Source organism: Neolamprologus brichardi, chromosome 16 (assembly GCF_056152115.1).
Source record: "Neolamprologus brichardi isolate AB-2024 chromosome 16, ASM5615211v1, whole genome shotgun sequence".
Taxonomy (NCBI): domain Eukaryota; kingdom Metazoa; phylum Chordata; class Actinopteri; order Cichliformes; family Cichlidae; genus Neolamprologus; species Neolamprologus brichardi.
In genome coordinates, this window is record NC_142119.1 from 32,029,801 (window position 1) to 32,044,239 (window position 14,439).

The 14,439-nt window shown below is 43.6% G+C and overlaps 1 protein-coding gene across 3 annotated transcripts in view; it reads left to right on the plus strand.

The window, feature by feature from the left end:
• LOC102797270 (titin-like) overlaps positions 1 to 14,439 on the plus strand; it is a 170,353-nt gene that overhangs the window by 142,097 nt on the left and 13,817 nt on the right. For all 3 annotated transcript variants that reach the window (XM_087853005.1, XM_087853003.1, XM_087853004.1), the window contains 22 exons: positions 3 to 299; positions 537 to 1,124; positions 1,223 to 1,525; positions 1,643 to 1,939; positions 2,029 to 2,316; positions 2,441 to 2,746; positions 2,893 to 3,195; positions 3,281 to 3,586; positions 3,715 to 5,478; positions 5,635 to 5,928; positions 6,139 to 6,423; positions 6,525 to 6,824; positions 6,931 to 8,997; positions 9,121 to 9,423; positions 9,513 to 9,818; positions 10,286 to 10,576; positions 10,691 to 10,990; positions 12,022 to 12,327; positions 12,441 to 12,743; positions 12,908 to 13,189; positions 13,274 to 13,867; positions 14,008 to 14,295. In XM_087853005.1, the coding sequence (XP_087709131.1) occupies positions 3 to 299; positions 537 to 1,124; positions 1,223 to 1,525; positions 1,643 to 1,939; positions 2,029 to 2,316; positions 2,441 to 2,746; positions 2,893 to 3,195; positions 3,281 to 3,586; positions 3,715 to 5,478; positions 5,635 to 5,928; positions 6,139 to 6,423; positions 6,525 to 6,824; positions 6,931 to 8,997; positions 9,121 to 9,423; positions 9,513 to 9,818; positions 10,286 to 10,576; positions 10,691 to 10,990; positions 12,022 to 12,327; positions 12,441 to 12,743; positions 12,908 to 13,189; positions 13,274 to 13,867; positions 14,008 to 14,295 (10,371 nt within the window). The remainder of the gene's footprint in view (positions 1 to 2; positions 300 to 536; positions 1,125 to 1,222; positions 1,526 to 1,642; positions 1,940 to 2,028; positions 2,317 to 2,440; positions 2,747 to 2,892; positions 3,196 to 3,280; positions 3,587 to 3,714; positions 5,479 to 5,634; positions 5,929 to 6,138; positions 6,424 to 6,524; positions 6,825 to 6,930; positions 8,998 to 9,120; positions 9,424 to 9,512; positions 9,819 to 10,285; positions 10,577 to 10,690; positions 10,991 to 12,021; positions 12,328 to 12,440; positions 12,744 to 12,907; positions 13,190 to 13,273; positions 13,868 to 14,007; positions 14,296 to 14,439) is intronic.

A 14,439-nucleotide genomic window follows, 5' to 3' on the forward strand; every position in this document is an offset into this window, starting at 1 on the left:
AGAGGTACCAAGTCCACCTATGAAACTTGGAGTTGCAAATGTTACCAAGGACAGTGTTACTATTGCCTGGACCAGACCAGAATATGATGGCGGAAGCAGAGTCACTGGTTATCTTATTGATGCCCTGGAGAAAGGACAGACCAAATGGGTGAAATGTGCCACTGTGAGGACCATGACTCACACAATCAAGAGCCTTAGGGAAGGTGCTGAGTACTTTTTCAGAGTCCGTGCTGAGAACCATGCTGGACTTAGTGAACCCAAGGAGATGATCGTTCCGGTTATTGTCAAGGAAATACACGGTATTGTTGCTGTCTTTACTTTAAACTTTTCAGATTAGACATATTACATAATGTACATTTCTGACATGCTATGTCTATATATAATTAATCCTAATAATAAATATAATAATCCTAATTTATATAAATGGGCAAGTTTTTAAAAGCTATGGTATTTCCGAAATAATAAACATTATTAATGTTTTACTAAGCTGCCATGTCTTACCACAGTCCTGTGTTATTATCTTTATTTTCCAACAGAGGCTCCAGAGTTTGACCTAAAGAACTACCCCAAGAATACAGTTTATGTAAGAGCAGGATCCAATCTGACCTTTGAGATTCCATTAACTGGCAGGCCCATGCCAAAGGTCACTGTTTCCAAGAACAATATTGTCATTAAGGGATCCAAGAGGCTGCTGACAGAAGTAACTCCAGATAGTTTAATCATCACCCTAAATGAAAGTGTTTCAGTGGATGCTGGCAAATATGAAATCACAGCCTCAAATGCAGGAGGTACTACCAAGATTTTCATTATCTTCGTTGTGCTGGACAGACCTGGACCTCCTGTTGGTCCAGTTCAGATTGGAGAAGTTGGAGAGACCACAGTGTGTCTGAAATGGACTCCTCCAGAGTACGATGGTGGCAGTCCTGTTACGAATTATGTTGTTCTTAAACGTGAAACCAGCACTCCTGCCTGGGTAGAGGTGTCGACTACCATTGCCAGAAGTGAAATCAAGGTGACTAAGCTGACTAAAGGAGAGGAGTACCAGTTCAGAATTAAGGCTGAGAATCGTTATGGTATCAGTGATCATATTGACAGCAAGCCGGTCATGATAAAGCTTCCATACAGTAAGCCACTTTATCCTGTATCTTCAATTCCAATTCTTCTGTTTTATGAACAAGGCATCTTTGTTAATGTATTCTAACAAGAGTGTGTTCTGTAACAGCTGTGCCTGGACCTCCATCCACACCTTGGGTTAGCTATGTATCTAGAGAAAGTCTCACAGTCTGCTGGAATGAGCCAGTAAATGATGGTGGAAACCCTGTGGTTGGATACCATCTCCAGATGAAAGAGAGGACCAGCATCCTTTGGCAGAAAATCAATAAGACCCCAATCCCAGGAGACCAGTGGCGTGTCACAAACATCTGCCCTGGTCTTATCTATGAATTCAAGGTGGCAGCTGAAAATTCTGCTGGTATTGGGAAAATGAGCAAAACATCAGAAGAAGTGCTTGCTATTGATGCCTGTGGTGAGTATTTTAAGTATTTAATTTTTGCAGTTTTATGCCTTAATTATATGAGCTTACAACTGAAAATCTTTGCAGTTACTTTATTAAACTTGGATCTTTCTCACTTTAATAACACAGAACCCCCGGCAAATGTTCATGTCACCGAAGTCACGAAGAACTCGGTCAGTCTGGCCTGGCAGAGGCCTCCATATGATGGTGGCAGTAAGATTACTGGTTACAGTGTAGAAAGGAGGGAGGCACCCAGCGGCAGATGGGTGAAGGCCAACTTTACAAACATCATTGAGATGGGTTTCACTGTATCTGGACTGACCCAGGATGAGTCTTATGAGTTCAGAGTTTATGCTAAGAATGCAGTTGGGTCTGTCAGCAATCCATCTCTCATTGCTGGACCAGTGACTTGTGTTGATGCATGTGGTGAGCATATAATCCAAAATTATATGGACATTTATTAATTACTTGTAATAATTTTATTTATACACTTGTATAAATGTTTCTCATCACAGGTGCCCCAGCTATAGACCTTCCTCCAGAGTATCTGGATGTAGTTCAGTACAAAGCTGGAGCTACAGTTAAGCTCAGAGTAGGAATTATTGCCAAGCCTCTACCAACAATTGAGTGGCTCAAGAATGGAAAGGAGCTGGTAACAACCTCCACTGTGTCTGCTGAAAGCACAACGGACTCTTCTGCTGTTCTGATCAAGGATGCAACTCGCAATGACACAGGTTCATATGAGATCAAGATTAAGAATGTTCTGGGGTCAGCATCTGCAACCATCAGAACTGAAATCCTAGGTATTTATAAGTTATTGATTCTCACATTTCCTTACATCTGAATTCCTAACCAGTTTAAATCCAGACTATAAAGCCTCCATCATCTCATCCATCCATGTTATTTTAATTTTTTATCTTTCCTTAGACAAACCTGGACCCCCAGCTGGCATTATTAACTTCAACTCCATCACAGCAGAAACAATTATGTTCAGCTGGGAACCTGTGCCTGAGTGTGACCAGGGAGGCTCCAAAGTCACCCACTACATTGTTGAAAGACGTGAAACCAGTAGAGTGGTGTGGTCAACAGTTTCTGAAAGGTGTGAACAGACGTACATTGCCATTGGCAAGCTGGTCCGTGGAAATGAGTATGTATTCCGTGTAATGGGTGTTAACAAGTATGGAGTTGGAGAACCACTGGAGTCAGAGCCTGTCATCGCTAAGAATGCCTTTGGTAAGTTTCACTAGAGTGGCATGGAATCCACAGCAGCTATCCTGTGTGTTTCTTCTTCTTTTTAACACATTTTATTTTTATCAGGCTTTTTTGTCATTAACTTCACTGTTATGTGATCTTAACACACCTATTGTCTGTTCTTAAAGTAACTCCTGGGCAGCCTCATACCCCTGAGGTGACCACCATTACAAAGTCCACTATGGTGGTGGAATGGGGGAAACCAGGTGTGGATGGAGGCAGTGCTGTGACAGGCTACTACCTGGAGAGACGAGACAAGAAGAGCTTGCGCTGGATCAGAGTTTATAAAGATCCTGTCACTGACACCAAACAGACAGTTTATCACTTGACAGAAGGAAATGAATACCAGTATCGTGTCTGTGCCATTAACAAGGCCGGAGAGGGACCGTTTTCTGATGCATCAGACTATTATAAGGCTGCTGACCCAGTTGGTAAGTACACTTAGATTCACAGATTTACCACAAAAGTAATGATTACTAATCTACACTCCACTTAACAAATACATGGTACTTACAGATCCACCAGATGAGCCTTGCAAGTTAAAGGTGGTGGACTCTACCAAGACTTCCATCACTTTGGGCTGGTCCAAGCCAGAATGGGATGGAGGAAGTGAGGTCACAAGTTACATGGTGGAAAAGCTTGTGGAGGGAGAAAAAGAATGGGCTATGATTACCTCCAAAGGAGAGGTCAAAACAACAGAATATGTTGTCCACAATTTAAAACCAAATGTCAACTACTTCTTCAGAGTCTCTGCTGTCAATTGTGCTGGTCGCGGAGAGCCTCTGGAGATGACTGAACCAGTGCAGGCTAAGGACATCCTGGGTAAATTCATTACTTATTGAAAATAAAATAAATTGTGTGTTCAGTGTACAGCATGTGTTTCTTGTTTTGTATTCATGTTGCCCACATATAGTTTCCCCTGTATGACCTTCTATATACTCCTTTCCCAGAGGAGGCCCAGATTGACTCTGATGTTGCCATGAGAACTCACTACATTGTGAAGGCCGGCAAGGATGTTGAGCTGTCTGTTCCATTGAAGGGCAGACCTGCGCCCACTGCCTCTTGGAGCAAGGGAGAAGAATGCATTGACCACAATCCCAAATATGAATTCCACCATTCAGACACAAGCACAGTCCTTGTTATGCGTGAGGTGACCAAGCTTGATACTGGAAAATATACAGTAAAGATAGAGAATGGTGTGGGTGAGCCCAAGACAGTGACTCTGTCTGTCAAAGTCCAAGACACCCCAGCTCAGTGCAGGAACCTGGTCCTGAAGGAGGTGACCCGTGGAAAGGTGACTCTCTGCTGGGAGGCCCCACTTCTTGATGGCGGTGCAGAGATTACTAACTATGTTGTGGAGAAGAGAGACTCATCCAAGAGATCATACTCTATGGTGACAAACAAATGCACAGACACAACATACACCATTGAAGATCTTTCTGAAAAGACATCCTTCTTCTTCCGTGTCTTAGCAGAGAATGAGAATGGTATCGGTGATCCATGTGAAACACATGAACCTGTTAAGGCTACAGAAACTCCAGGCCCAGTCAAGGAGGTTTCAATGAAAGATTCATCAAAGACCTCCGTCACTCTCCAGTGGCTTAAGCCAGATTACGATGGTGGTAGTATAATCTCTGACTACATTATTGAGAAGAAGGTCAAGGATGAAGATTGGTCATTAGGAGGAACAAGCAGACAGTGTGAGTTTGAGGTAAAGAAACTGAAGGAGCACTCAAACATGTTCTTTAGAGTTGCTGCCAGGAATGAGAAAGGACATGGAGATTTTGTTGAAATTGGACCTATCAAGGTCATTGACTACATTATTACACCAGAGGCAGACCTTACAGAATATCCACATGGTAGCCTCAGCATTCGCCTGGGTCACAATGTGCACATTGAACTGCCATACAAAGGCAAACCCAGACCTTCTGTTCTTTGGATGAAGGACAACCTGCCGCTTAAAGAGAGTGATCAAGTACGCTTCAAGACAACAGAAAACAAAGCCACCCTAATGATTAAGAATGTGAAGAAGGACAATGAGGGCAAATACACCTTAACTCTTGACAACAAAGTGAACAGAAAATCCTTCCACATCCATGTCATCACACTGGGACCACCATCAAAGCCTGTTGGACCTATCCGACTGGATGAAGTGAGAGCAGAGAGCATTATGATCTCATGGGATGAACCAAATGACTATGGTGGTGGAGACATAACTTGCTACACCGTGGAGAAACGTGATACCTCCCAAAAGGACTGGAAGATGGCCTCCTCCAGTGTACAGGATACTCAATTCAAAGTCACCAACCTTATCAAAGGTGTCCAATACCAGTTTAGAGTGTGTGCTGAAAATAGGTATGGTGTCAGCGAGCCTCTGCTTTCGCAAATGGTTATTGCCAAGCACCAATTCAGACCACCAGGCCCACCAGGCAAGCCGATTGTATACAATGTTACCAACGATGGTATGACCATTCAATGGGAGAAACCTATCTATGATGGTGGCACCCCTATTCAGGGCTATCATGTGGAGAAGAAGGAGAAGAATAGCATTATGTGGCAAAAGGTGAACACTGTGTTGATCAAAGAAACAGATCACAGGATTTTGGAGCTCATTGAAGGCCTTGAATACTCCTTTAGAGTCTATGCACAGAATGATGCTGGGTTTAGCCGAATGAGTGATGAGAGCAAACCAATCATGGCCGTCAGTCCAGTTGGTGAGTATTAATTCAGACCATGACATAAATCCCTTTGTTACACTTGAAAAATACAACATGCTGGAAATTTTGCATGTTTTGTATAAAATCTGACTAAAATTTTGTTGGAATAAAAACACTGTGGCAAAGAGTTAAAAGGTGCATTATGCATTTCAGATCCTCCTGGCCAGCCTGATTACACTGATGTGACTAGTGACTCAGTGTCACTGAAATGGGATGCACCCAAACGTGATGGCGGTAGCAAGATTGTTGGATACAATATCGAGAAACGCCAAGGACATGGACGCTGGTTCAAGGCCAACTTGACTGATGTGCACGACTGTCAGTATACCGTCACTGGATTGGCAACAAATGAACGCTATGAGTTTAGGGTCATTGCCAGAAATGCCATGGGTGTTGTCAGTCCTCCATCCAACTCTTCTGGCATGATTGTTGTCAGAAGTGAAAATGGTGAGTAATAACAGGAAAGAGCTTGGACAGTGTAGTTATTGGGGAAGCATTAAATCAGAGTTTAAAGGGTAAATAGTATAGTTGAAGTCCAATGCTTTTGCTTCCCTTGGTTGCTACCCATGTTTTCCTCAGCTCATTTTTCCAAGAATTACCTCTACATAGCTTACTAAAGCTGCCTGCTGTAAACTAATGCCTTTTTTCCCAAACCAGCTCTTCCAAACATTGAGTTTGGCCCAGAGTACTTTGAAGGTTTGACAGTCAAGGCAGGAGACAGCATCAGGCTAAAGGTGACCATCACTGGACGCCCAGTTCCCAAAGTTGTCTGGTTCCGAGAAGGTGTGGAGATTACAAAAAAGATGATGGACATTATTACAGTTCCTGGATCCAGCACCCTCTTTGTCAGGGATGCTGATCGTTCACACTGTGGGCTCTACACTGTGGAAGCTACCAATGGGTCTGGAACCAAAAAGGAAAAAATCCTTGTTCAAGTCCAAGGTTTGCAATTTTGAAGGTTTTCTGCCTATACTTCAGTATCAATATTTACCATTATATTCATTTGTATTCTAACTTAACTTTCTCACACCTATTTGACACAGATACACCTGGCGAGCCTGTTGGACCAATCACTTTCAGTAACATCTCAGAGGGCAAGTGCAGTCTGTCTTGGAACCCACCAGAGAAAGATGGTTGTTCTGAGATTTCACATTACATCATTGAGAAGCGTGAGACAGCCAAGATTTCGTGGGCATTGGTGTCTGATGAATGTAAGGAGTGCACCTTCCACGCAACCAAGCTCATTAAGACTAATGAGTATCAATTTAGGGTCTCTGCTGTTAACAAGTTTGGAGTTGGCAGACCTCTGGAATCCAGTCCCATCATTGCACAGATGCAATACAGTAAGTTGTCATTTTGGAAGGTTTTAAAAATCAACATATGGAAGTTTTCAAATCTATATTACATTTATTTAGTCATTTCCACTCACTATTAAAATTGTTTCCCCAGCCACTCCTGATGCTCCAGGCACTCCTGATGCAACTGAAGTTACGGGAGAGAGCATCACCTTGTCCTGGACTCCTCCAAAATCTGATGGAGGAAGCCCGATTCATTATTACATCCTGGAAAAACGTGAAAAGAAGACTGTCCGGTTCTACAAGGTGATCACCAAGAAGCCTATTACTGACTGTGCACATAGGGTCATCAACCTGACAGAGGATATGGAATACGAGTTCCGTGTTATGGCTGTAAATGATGCTGGTGTTGGAACTCCTAGCAACATCTCTTTACCCATCAAAGCCGCTGAGCCAAAAGATATTCCTTGCGCTCCATCAGTGGTCTGTGTTTCGGACTCCACCAGTACCTCCATCAGTTTGGAATGGACCAAGCCTGCTGACGATGGAGGCATGGAGATTCTTGGCTACATAATTGAAATGGTGAAGGGAGAAGAGGTGGAATGGAAGAGAGTAAATGAGGAGCTTGTAACTGAAACAAATTATGTGGTGACAGGTCTGCAGACAGGGGCTGAGTACAAATTCCGTGTTGCAGCTGTCAATCATGTGGGTAGAGGTGAAGACAAGGAAATTCCAGAGCCTGCTCAGGCAGTAGATAGGCTAACAGTGCCACAGGTAGATATTGATGCTGCCTTTAAGCAGACACACATTGTCAAAGCGGGAGGTTCAGTGTGCTTGGGCATCCACTTTAGAGGAAAGCCTATTCCTACTGCCACTTGGGTGAAGGAGGAAGGAGAGCTCAGTGTCATGTCAGAGGTAACAACTACTGATGGTTACAGTTCTCTGAGCATTGAAAACTGCTCTAGAAATGATACTGGCAAATATACTGTAAACCTAGAAAATTCCAGTGGCAGCAAGGCTACTACATTTGTTGTAAAAGTCATGGACACTCCTGGACCTCCAGAGGCTGTTGCCTTTATTGAGGTGACCAGAGGCTCAGTCACACTTATGTGGAAATCTCCTCTTAATGATGGCGGAGCCAGAATCCATCACTATATTGTTGAGAGGCGTGAGGCTAGCCGCCGCACTTGGCAGCAGTCCGGTAGCAAATGCACACAGCACTACCTAAAGATACAGGACCTGCTGGAAGGAGTGCCATACTTCTTCAGAGTCTCAGCCGAGAACCAGCACGGTGTGGGTGAGGCATTTGAGCTGACTGAGCCTGTCATTGCCACTGCAGCACCATCAGCTCCAAAGAGACTGGATATCCTCGACACCACCGACAACTCTGTGTCACTAGGCTGGCTGAAACCAGAGCATGATGGCGGTAGTCGCATTCAGTGTTACGTCATTGAAGCTAGGCCAAAAGGTACAGACAAATGGGTAGTTGTTGGCAACACCAAAAATCTGACCTATGCTGTTGAAAAGCTCAACAAGGGTGATGAATATGACTTCTGTGTGAAGGCTAAGAATGAAGCTGGTTATAGCAAGCCCAAGGAAACTCTGGCTCCTGTGCTGGTCAAAGAGCCTCACATTGAACCTGCTGCTGACCTCAGTGAAATCACCAACCAGCTCATCACATGCAGGTCTGGAAGCACTTTCACCATCGATGTTCCAGTCAGTGGCAGACCTGCTCCTAAGGCCACCTGGAAGTTGGAAGAAATGAGACTGAAAAACACAGACAGAGTCTCAATCAAAGTTTCTAAGGACAGAACCAGTATCTCAGTTAAGGAGGCCATGAGAGGAGATGGTGGGAAATACCATCTGACTCTGGAGAATGTGTCAGGAACCAGAACGTTTACTATTGAAGTTAATGTCACAGGCAGACCCAGTCCTCCAAGTGGACCAATAGAAATCTCATCAATTACTTCTGAGTCCTGTGTTGTTAACTGGCATCCACCAGAAGATGATGGTGGCACTGACATCACCAACTACATCGTAGAGAAGCGTGAATCTGGCTCAACAGCCTGGCAGCTCATCAACTCCAGCGTGAAGCGCACCTCTCTCCACGTCAGTAACCTGACCAAATACATGCAGTACACATTCAGGGTCTCTGCAGAAAACAGATTTGGTGTCAGCAAGTCCACTGAGTCTGAGACTATTGTCGCTGAGCATCCTTACAGTAAGTGCTACTCTATAATGTTACTTTTGAGCTTATGAATTTATAATATTCATTTCCATCCTATTCCATAAGATTCTTATGTTGAACTTGAATAAAACAGCAATATCCAATTTCTGATCACAGCACCTGCAGGTCCACCGACAAAGCCTATAATCTTTAATGTCACTGCTAATACAATGACACTGCAATGGGAGGAGCCCTACCATGATGGTGGAAGCAAGGTGACTGGTTACTGGATTGAGAAGAAGGAAAGGAACAATATCCTGTGGGTGAGGGAGAACAAGATCCCTTGCTTTGAGTGCTCTTACAAGGTGGAAGGTCTGGTGGAAGGCCTGGAATATCAGTTCAGGGTTTATGCCATGAACAGTGCTGGACTGAGCAAAGCTAGTGAGGCCTCAAAGGGAGCAGTTGCTCAAAACCCTGTTGGTGAGTTTAGTATCACACCATGGAGAGTTACTAAATTAATATGTTTTTAAACAAAAATGTCTGACAAACATTGTTGATTTGTTGTTTAGATCCACCGGGTAAGCCTGAAGTCACCAACGTAACAAGGACCACAGTATCCCTGAAGTGGTCGTCTCCACTGTATGACGGTGGCAGTCCAATTGTGGGCTACATCATTGAACGCAAGCCATACACGTTGACTGGCGAGGGCCGCTGGCTGAAGTGTAACTACACCAACGTGACTGACAACTTCTATACTGTTACTGCGCTGGGAGAGGGAGAGCCCTACGAGTTCAGGGTTATTGCCAAGAATGCCAACCAGGTCTTCAGCAGACCCTCTGAGTCCACCGGCTCCGTGCAGTGCAAAACTGACTTTGGTAAGATTTGAGACCATGACACAGTTTCATCAACATGCCACAAAATAAATTCACAGTAAAATGAAACTTGTGTTTTCTGCTAAATCAGTGTAAGCAATCAAACCGAGTCCCCAAAAGTTGATTCTGTTCATCTGGACGTTTTCAGTGGGAGAAACATTTTGTCACTCATCCAGGTGACTTCTTCAGTCTCAGCTGACTGCAGGTTTCCCCAATCTTATAAACAGTACTCAAACAGTATTTGACTCAGTGGTGCTAGTTTCAGCCATTATGCAAATGTACTGTTTATAAGACAAAACGTTTCTCCCACTGAAAACGTCCAGATGAACAGAATCAACTTTTGGGGATTTACTTACCTGGATAATTCAGCATGCATCAAGACAACCAAACCAAGACCAAAATATTTTCAAGACATGTCAATTCAGTTTAAACAAAGTTTCAAAACCCTGTACTTCATAACCACTTGACAGAGCCTCCAAAGGCCCAGCTTGACAGCAAGCTGCTCTCTGAAACTGTGATGGTCCGGGCTGGTTCAGACCTGGTTCTGGATGCTGCAGTGGGTGGAAGACCTGATCCTAAGGCTTCTTGGTCCAAGGGTAGCAGAGAGCTGGACTTATGTGAAAAGTACCACTTGCAGTATACCCCGACTAGAGCCATGGCCATCATCAAATTCTGTGACAGAGATGACACTGGAAAATACATCCTCACAGTCAGGAACGTAAGTGGAACCAAAACTGCAGAGGTCAATGTCAAAGTGCTTGGTGAGTGGCTTTTTATTTTTAACCATTTATTTTAATGCATTCACAAATTACACTGGACGTGTTAATTTTGAACATCCTAGCATCTAAGCATTCGTACATCTGGCTTTCTTTCAGACACACCTGGAGTTTGTGAGGGCAGCATTGAGATCAGTAAGATAACAGAGGAATCCTGCACTCTGAGCTGGAAGCCTCCTCTTGAAGATGGTGGTGATGACGTCTCTCACTACATTGTGGAGAGGCGTGACACAAACAGACTTAACTGGGTAATAATGCATGCCGAATGCAAGGAACTGACCTGCAACATCACCGGGCTGATGAAAAACACAGAGTACCTGTTCAGGGTGCGGGGAGTCAACAAGTACGGTCCTGGAGTCTATCTCCAGTCAGAGCCCATGGTCGCCAGAAACACCTTTAGTAAGTATAACAGCCACATCCTTATGAAACAATACCTAGTTAGTTACTGACATCATCGTACAATCCGAGCGCTGCTTTTTTAAATGTTACACAAAAAACTACAAGAGAAACCCACAAGTACTGGTAGTAGGTCACATACAGAAGACATTACATTTTTACAAGTATTCACAATACCTTACTTTTAATCTACAACACCAATACACATTCATTTCAAGTTTTCAATCAGACTGGTGATCGGTAACCAGATTTTCTTTGTTTGACAAAGACTATCTGTAATACATTTCCTAATTCCTTCACCCACATTAGGTCTGTTTCAGATTTTCAGGATTGAACAGTGTGGGTCAGAAAATGCCCTGGCATCAGAAAGTGTGAGATACAGATGCTGTTAAACATTTGGCAAACAAGGCGAGAAGTAATTTAATCTCATATAGTGGGAAAAATACAGTCTGTGAACACTGAATTACATTAGAGTATGCTGACCATTCAAGGTGATAGTTTTGGTATTTTTCCAACTTTTATTCACACTTCACCTCCCAGTCTACCCAGAATATATCTGAAAATGCTCCATTCAAGTTTTGCTGGATGGTGTGAAGTTAAAAACCCAGCTTCTTAAAGAAGGACAGTAAATGTCCCGAGAGTTTCAGGAGCTGTGTGATGTTTTTGCTGTGCAGTGGAGTCCTAAACAACTATGCCTATGTTGTAACAGGGTGCAGGCTTAAATGTCCACTGTAGTTGTTGGAAAGCACTGAGGAATGCTGAACTGATAACTGAAAAATGTTGAGATACTAGATAGTGCAATCATTTTTATGGTATTAATGCATCCCACCACTGAAAGAGGCAAGTCTTTTTCATTTTCCTGTCCCAGAAGTATTTCTTTTTTCTTATGCTAAACAAAAGTAAATGGAGATACAGAAGCTGTCAGGTTTGTGCTCCATATAATCAAAAGGTTTTTGATGTATTTTGATTTGCAACAATAGTTACTCTAGATTCTTTGTAAATTAACTCTGCATCACCTGTCATCTCTCCTGCAGCTGTGCCATCTCCTCCTGGTGCTCCAGAGATCCTGGCATCAGGAAAGGACTTTGCCACCATTGAGTGGCTGAAACCAGAGAGCGATGGAGGTAGCCCATTAATCCATTACTTAGTTGAGAGACATGAGAGAAAGAGTGCTCGCTGGGTGAAGGTGAATAGGGATGGTGCTCACTTAGACACCATGCTGAAGGTGTCCAGTTTGACTGAAGGCAACATCTACCAGTTCAGAGTGACGGCCATCAACAAGGCTGGAGAAAGTGAGCCCAGCGAGGTTTCTCTATATGTTGTCTGCAGAGTGCCAACATGTAAGTCGAGTTTGTTCAGTAACAAAAACTTCCACATTTTTATCCATTTATATTTAATTATCAGTGAATGCTTCATGATATCTCTACTATATCTTTTTATGATGTTCCTTCAGGTACACCTGCTCCTCCTTCTATTCCTCGTATCACTGACACACACGCTGACAGCATCAGCCTGGCCTGGTCCCGACCCGTAGAGGATGGAGGAGCTGATGTGATTGGCTATATTCTAGAGATGAAGGAAGTGGGAGCAGAAGAATGGAAGAAGGCCCATGAAAAGACCCTGCGTACCACAGAGTATGTAGTAACTGGACTTTCGGCAGGCAAGAAGTACTGCTTCAGAGTGGCCGGCATTAACATTAATGGTACAGGAGACTTCAGTGACCCATGTGCTGAGACCGAGCCAGTGGAGAGAATTGGTAAGTAAAACTTTCGAAGAGCATAAACTTAAATGCATTTGCATTTGATTTTGTTGTGGCATTTCTTCTTCCACTACAGTTTATTTGCAAGTCTTTCCAGATATGGTAACTTTGACATTACTTTATCACCAAGATTACAAACCTGTCATTGTCACCTCACACAGAAACTCCTGACTTCGAGCTCCACGATGACCTTAAGAAGACTATCTGCTTGCGGGCCAGTGGCTCCCTTCGCTTATTTGTTCGTGTCACTGGTCGTCCTGCTCCTACAATAACGTGGAGCAAGCCTGGTGTTGACCTCCACAACAGAGGCTTCATTGAGGTCACCAGCACTTCCACCACTCTCATTATTGACAAAGTCAACCGCTACGATGCTGGCAGGTACACTCTGGTGGCGGAGAACTCTGCGGGGAAACAGGAAGTCAGCATTTTGGTCAAGGTTTATGGTAGGTTGAATGGATTTTTTTTTTAAATGTGTTACAGAAACTTTTATGAACTGGCCTTTTGACTAAAATATGTGCTTTTTTTAGATACTCCTGGACCAACTGGGCCAATCAAAATGAAGGAACTGACCAAGGAGTCTGCAACCATCTCTTGGGATGCTCCAACTGTGGATGGCGGTGCTCCTGTCAACAACTACATCATTGAGAGGCGTGAAGCGTCCATGAGAGCCTACAAGACAGTCACAGCCAAGTGCAGTAAAACATCTTACAAGATCGATGGCCTGATGGAGGGCATGATGTATTATTTCCGTGTTCTCCCTGAGAACATCTATGGTATTGGAGAGCCTTGTGAGACACCAGATGTCATCCTGGTTTGCGAGGTGCCTCTGCCACCACAAAAATTGGAAGTGATCGATGTCACCAAGAGCACTGTCACCCTGGGCTGGGAGAAACCGGAACACGATGGTGGCAGCAGACTGATAGGTTATGTCATTGAAGCCTGCAAGTTTGGTACCGACAAATGGATGAAGGTGGCTACATTGAAGCTCACAGACTTTGAGCACACCATTGAGAAGCTGAATGAGAAGGAGCAGTACTTGTTCAGAATCAGAGCCATCAACAGCCGAGGAGCCAGTGAACCCAAAGAACTTGTTGCAGCTGTCACTGTACAGGAACAGAGAGGTAACAAACAAAACCAACTTGTGCTACTTGCAGTTAAAAATGTTTTTACAGCTTAAGGCAAAGCAAAATTGACAAAAACTCACAAAGTTGTTGTTCAGTTCACACTTTTTCCTAACTATATTTTAATCTCTCCCTTCCAGTAATGCCAGTAGTGGACTTCTCTGGTATTCCTCAGAAGGTTGTCAATGTGCTGGCTGGCAAGACCCTGGATCTGGACCTGCCTGTCATCGGCAGACCTCCTCCTGTTTGCTCCTGGTACTTTGGTGACAACAAGATAAAAATCACAGACCGTGTCAAGATCAAGAGTACTGGCAAGTTCACCAAACTGACGATGTCTGACACCACCATCGATGACACTGGTGACTACACACTGGAGGTGAAGAATGCTGTTGGTGTCATCACTGAGTTCATCAAAGTCGTCATTCTCTGTAAGAATCCAACCCTGATTTAGTATTGCTTATATTTTTGCTACCAAGTCAAGTTTAGCTATTTCTGTATTGGCAATGGTATAGGTAATATTAACATTTAGCTTTACGTACATTCAGGTGAGTGTAACGTTTAATTTTATGAAA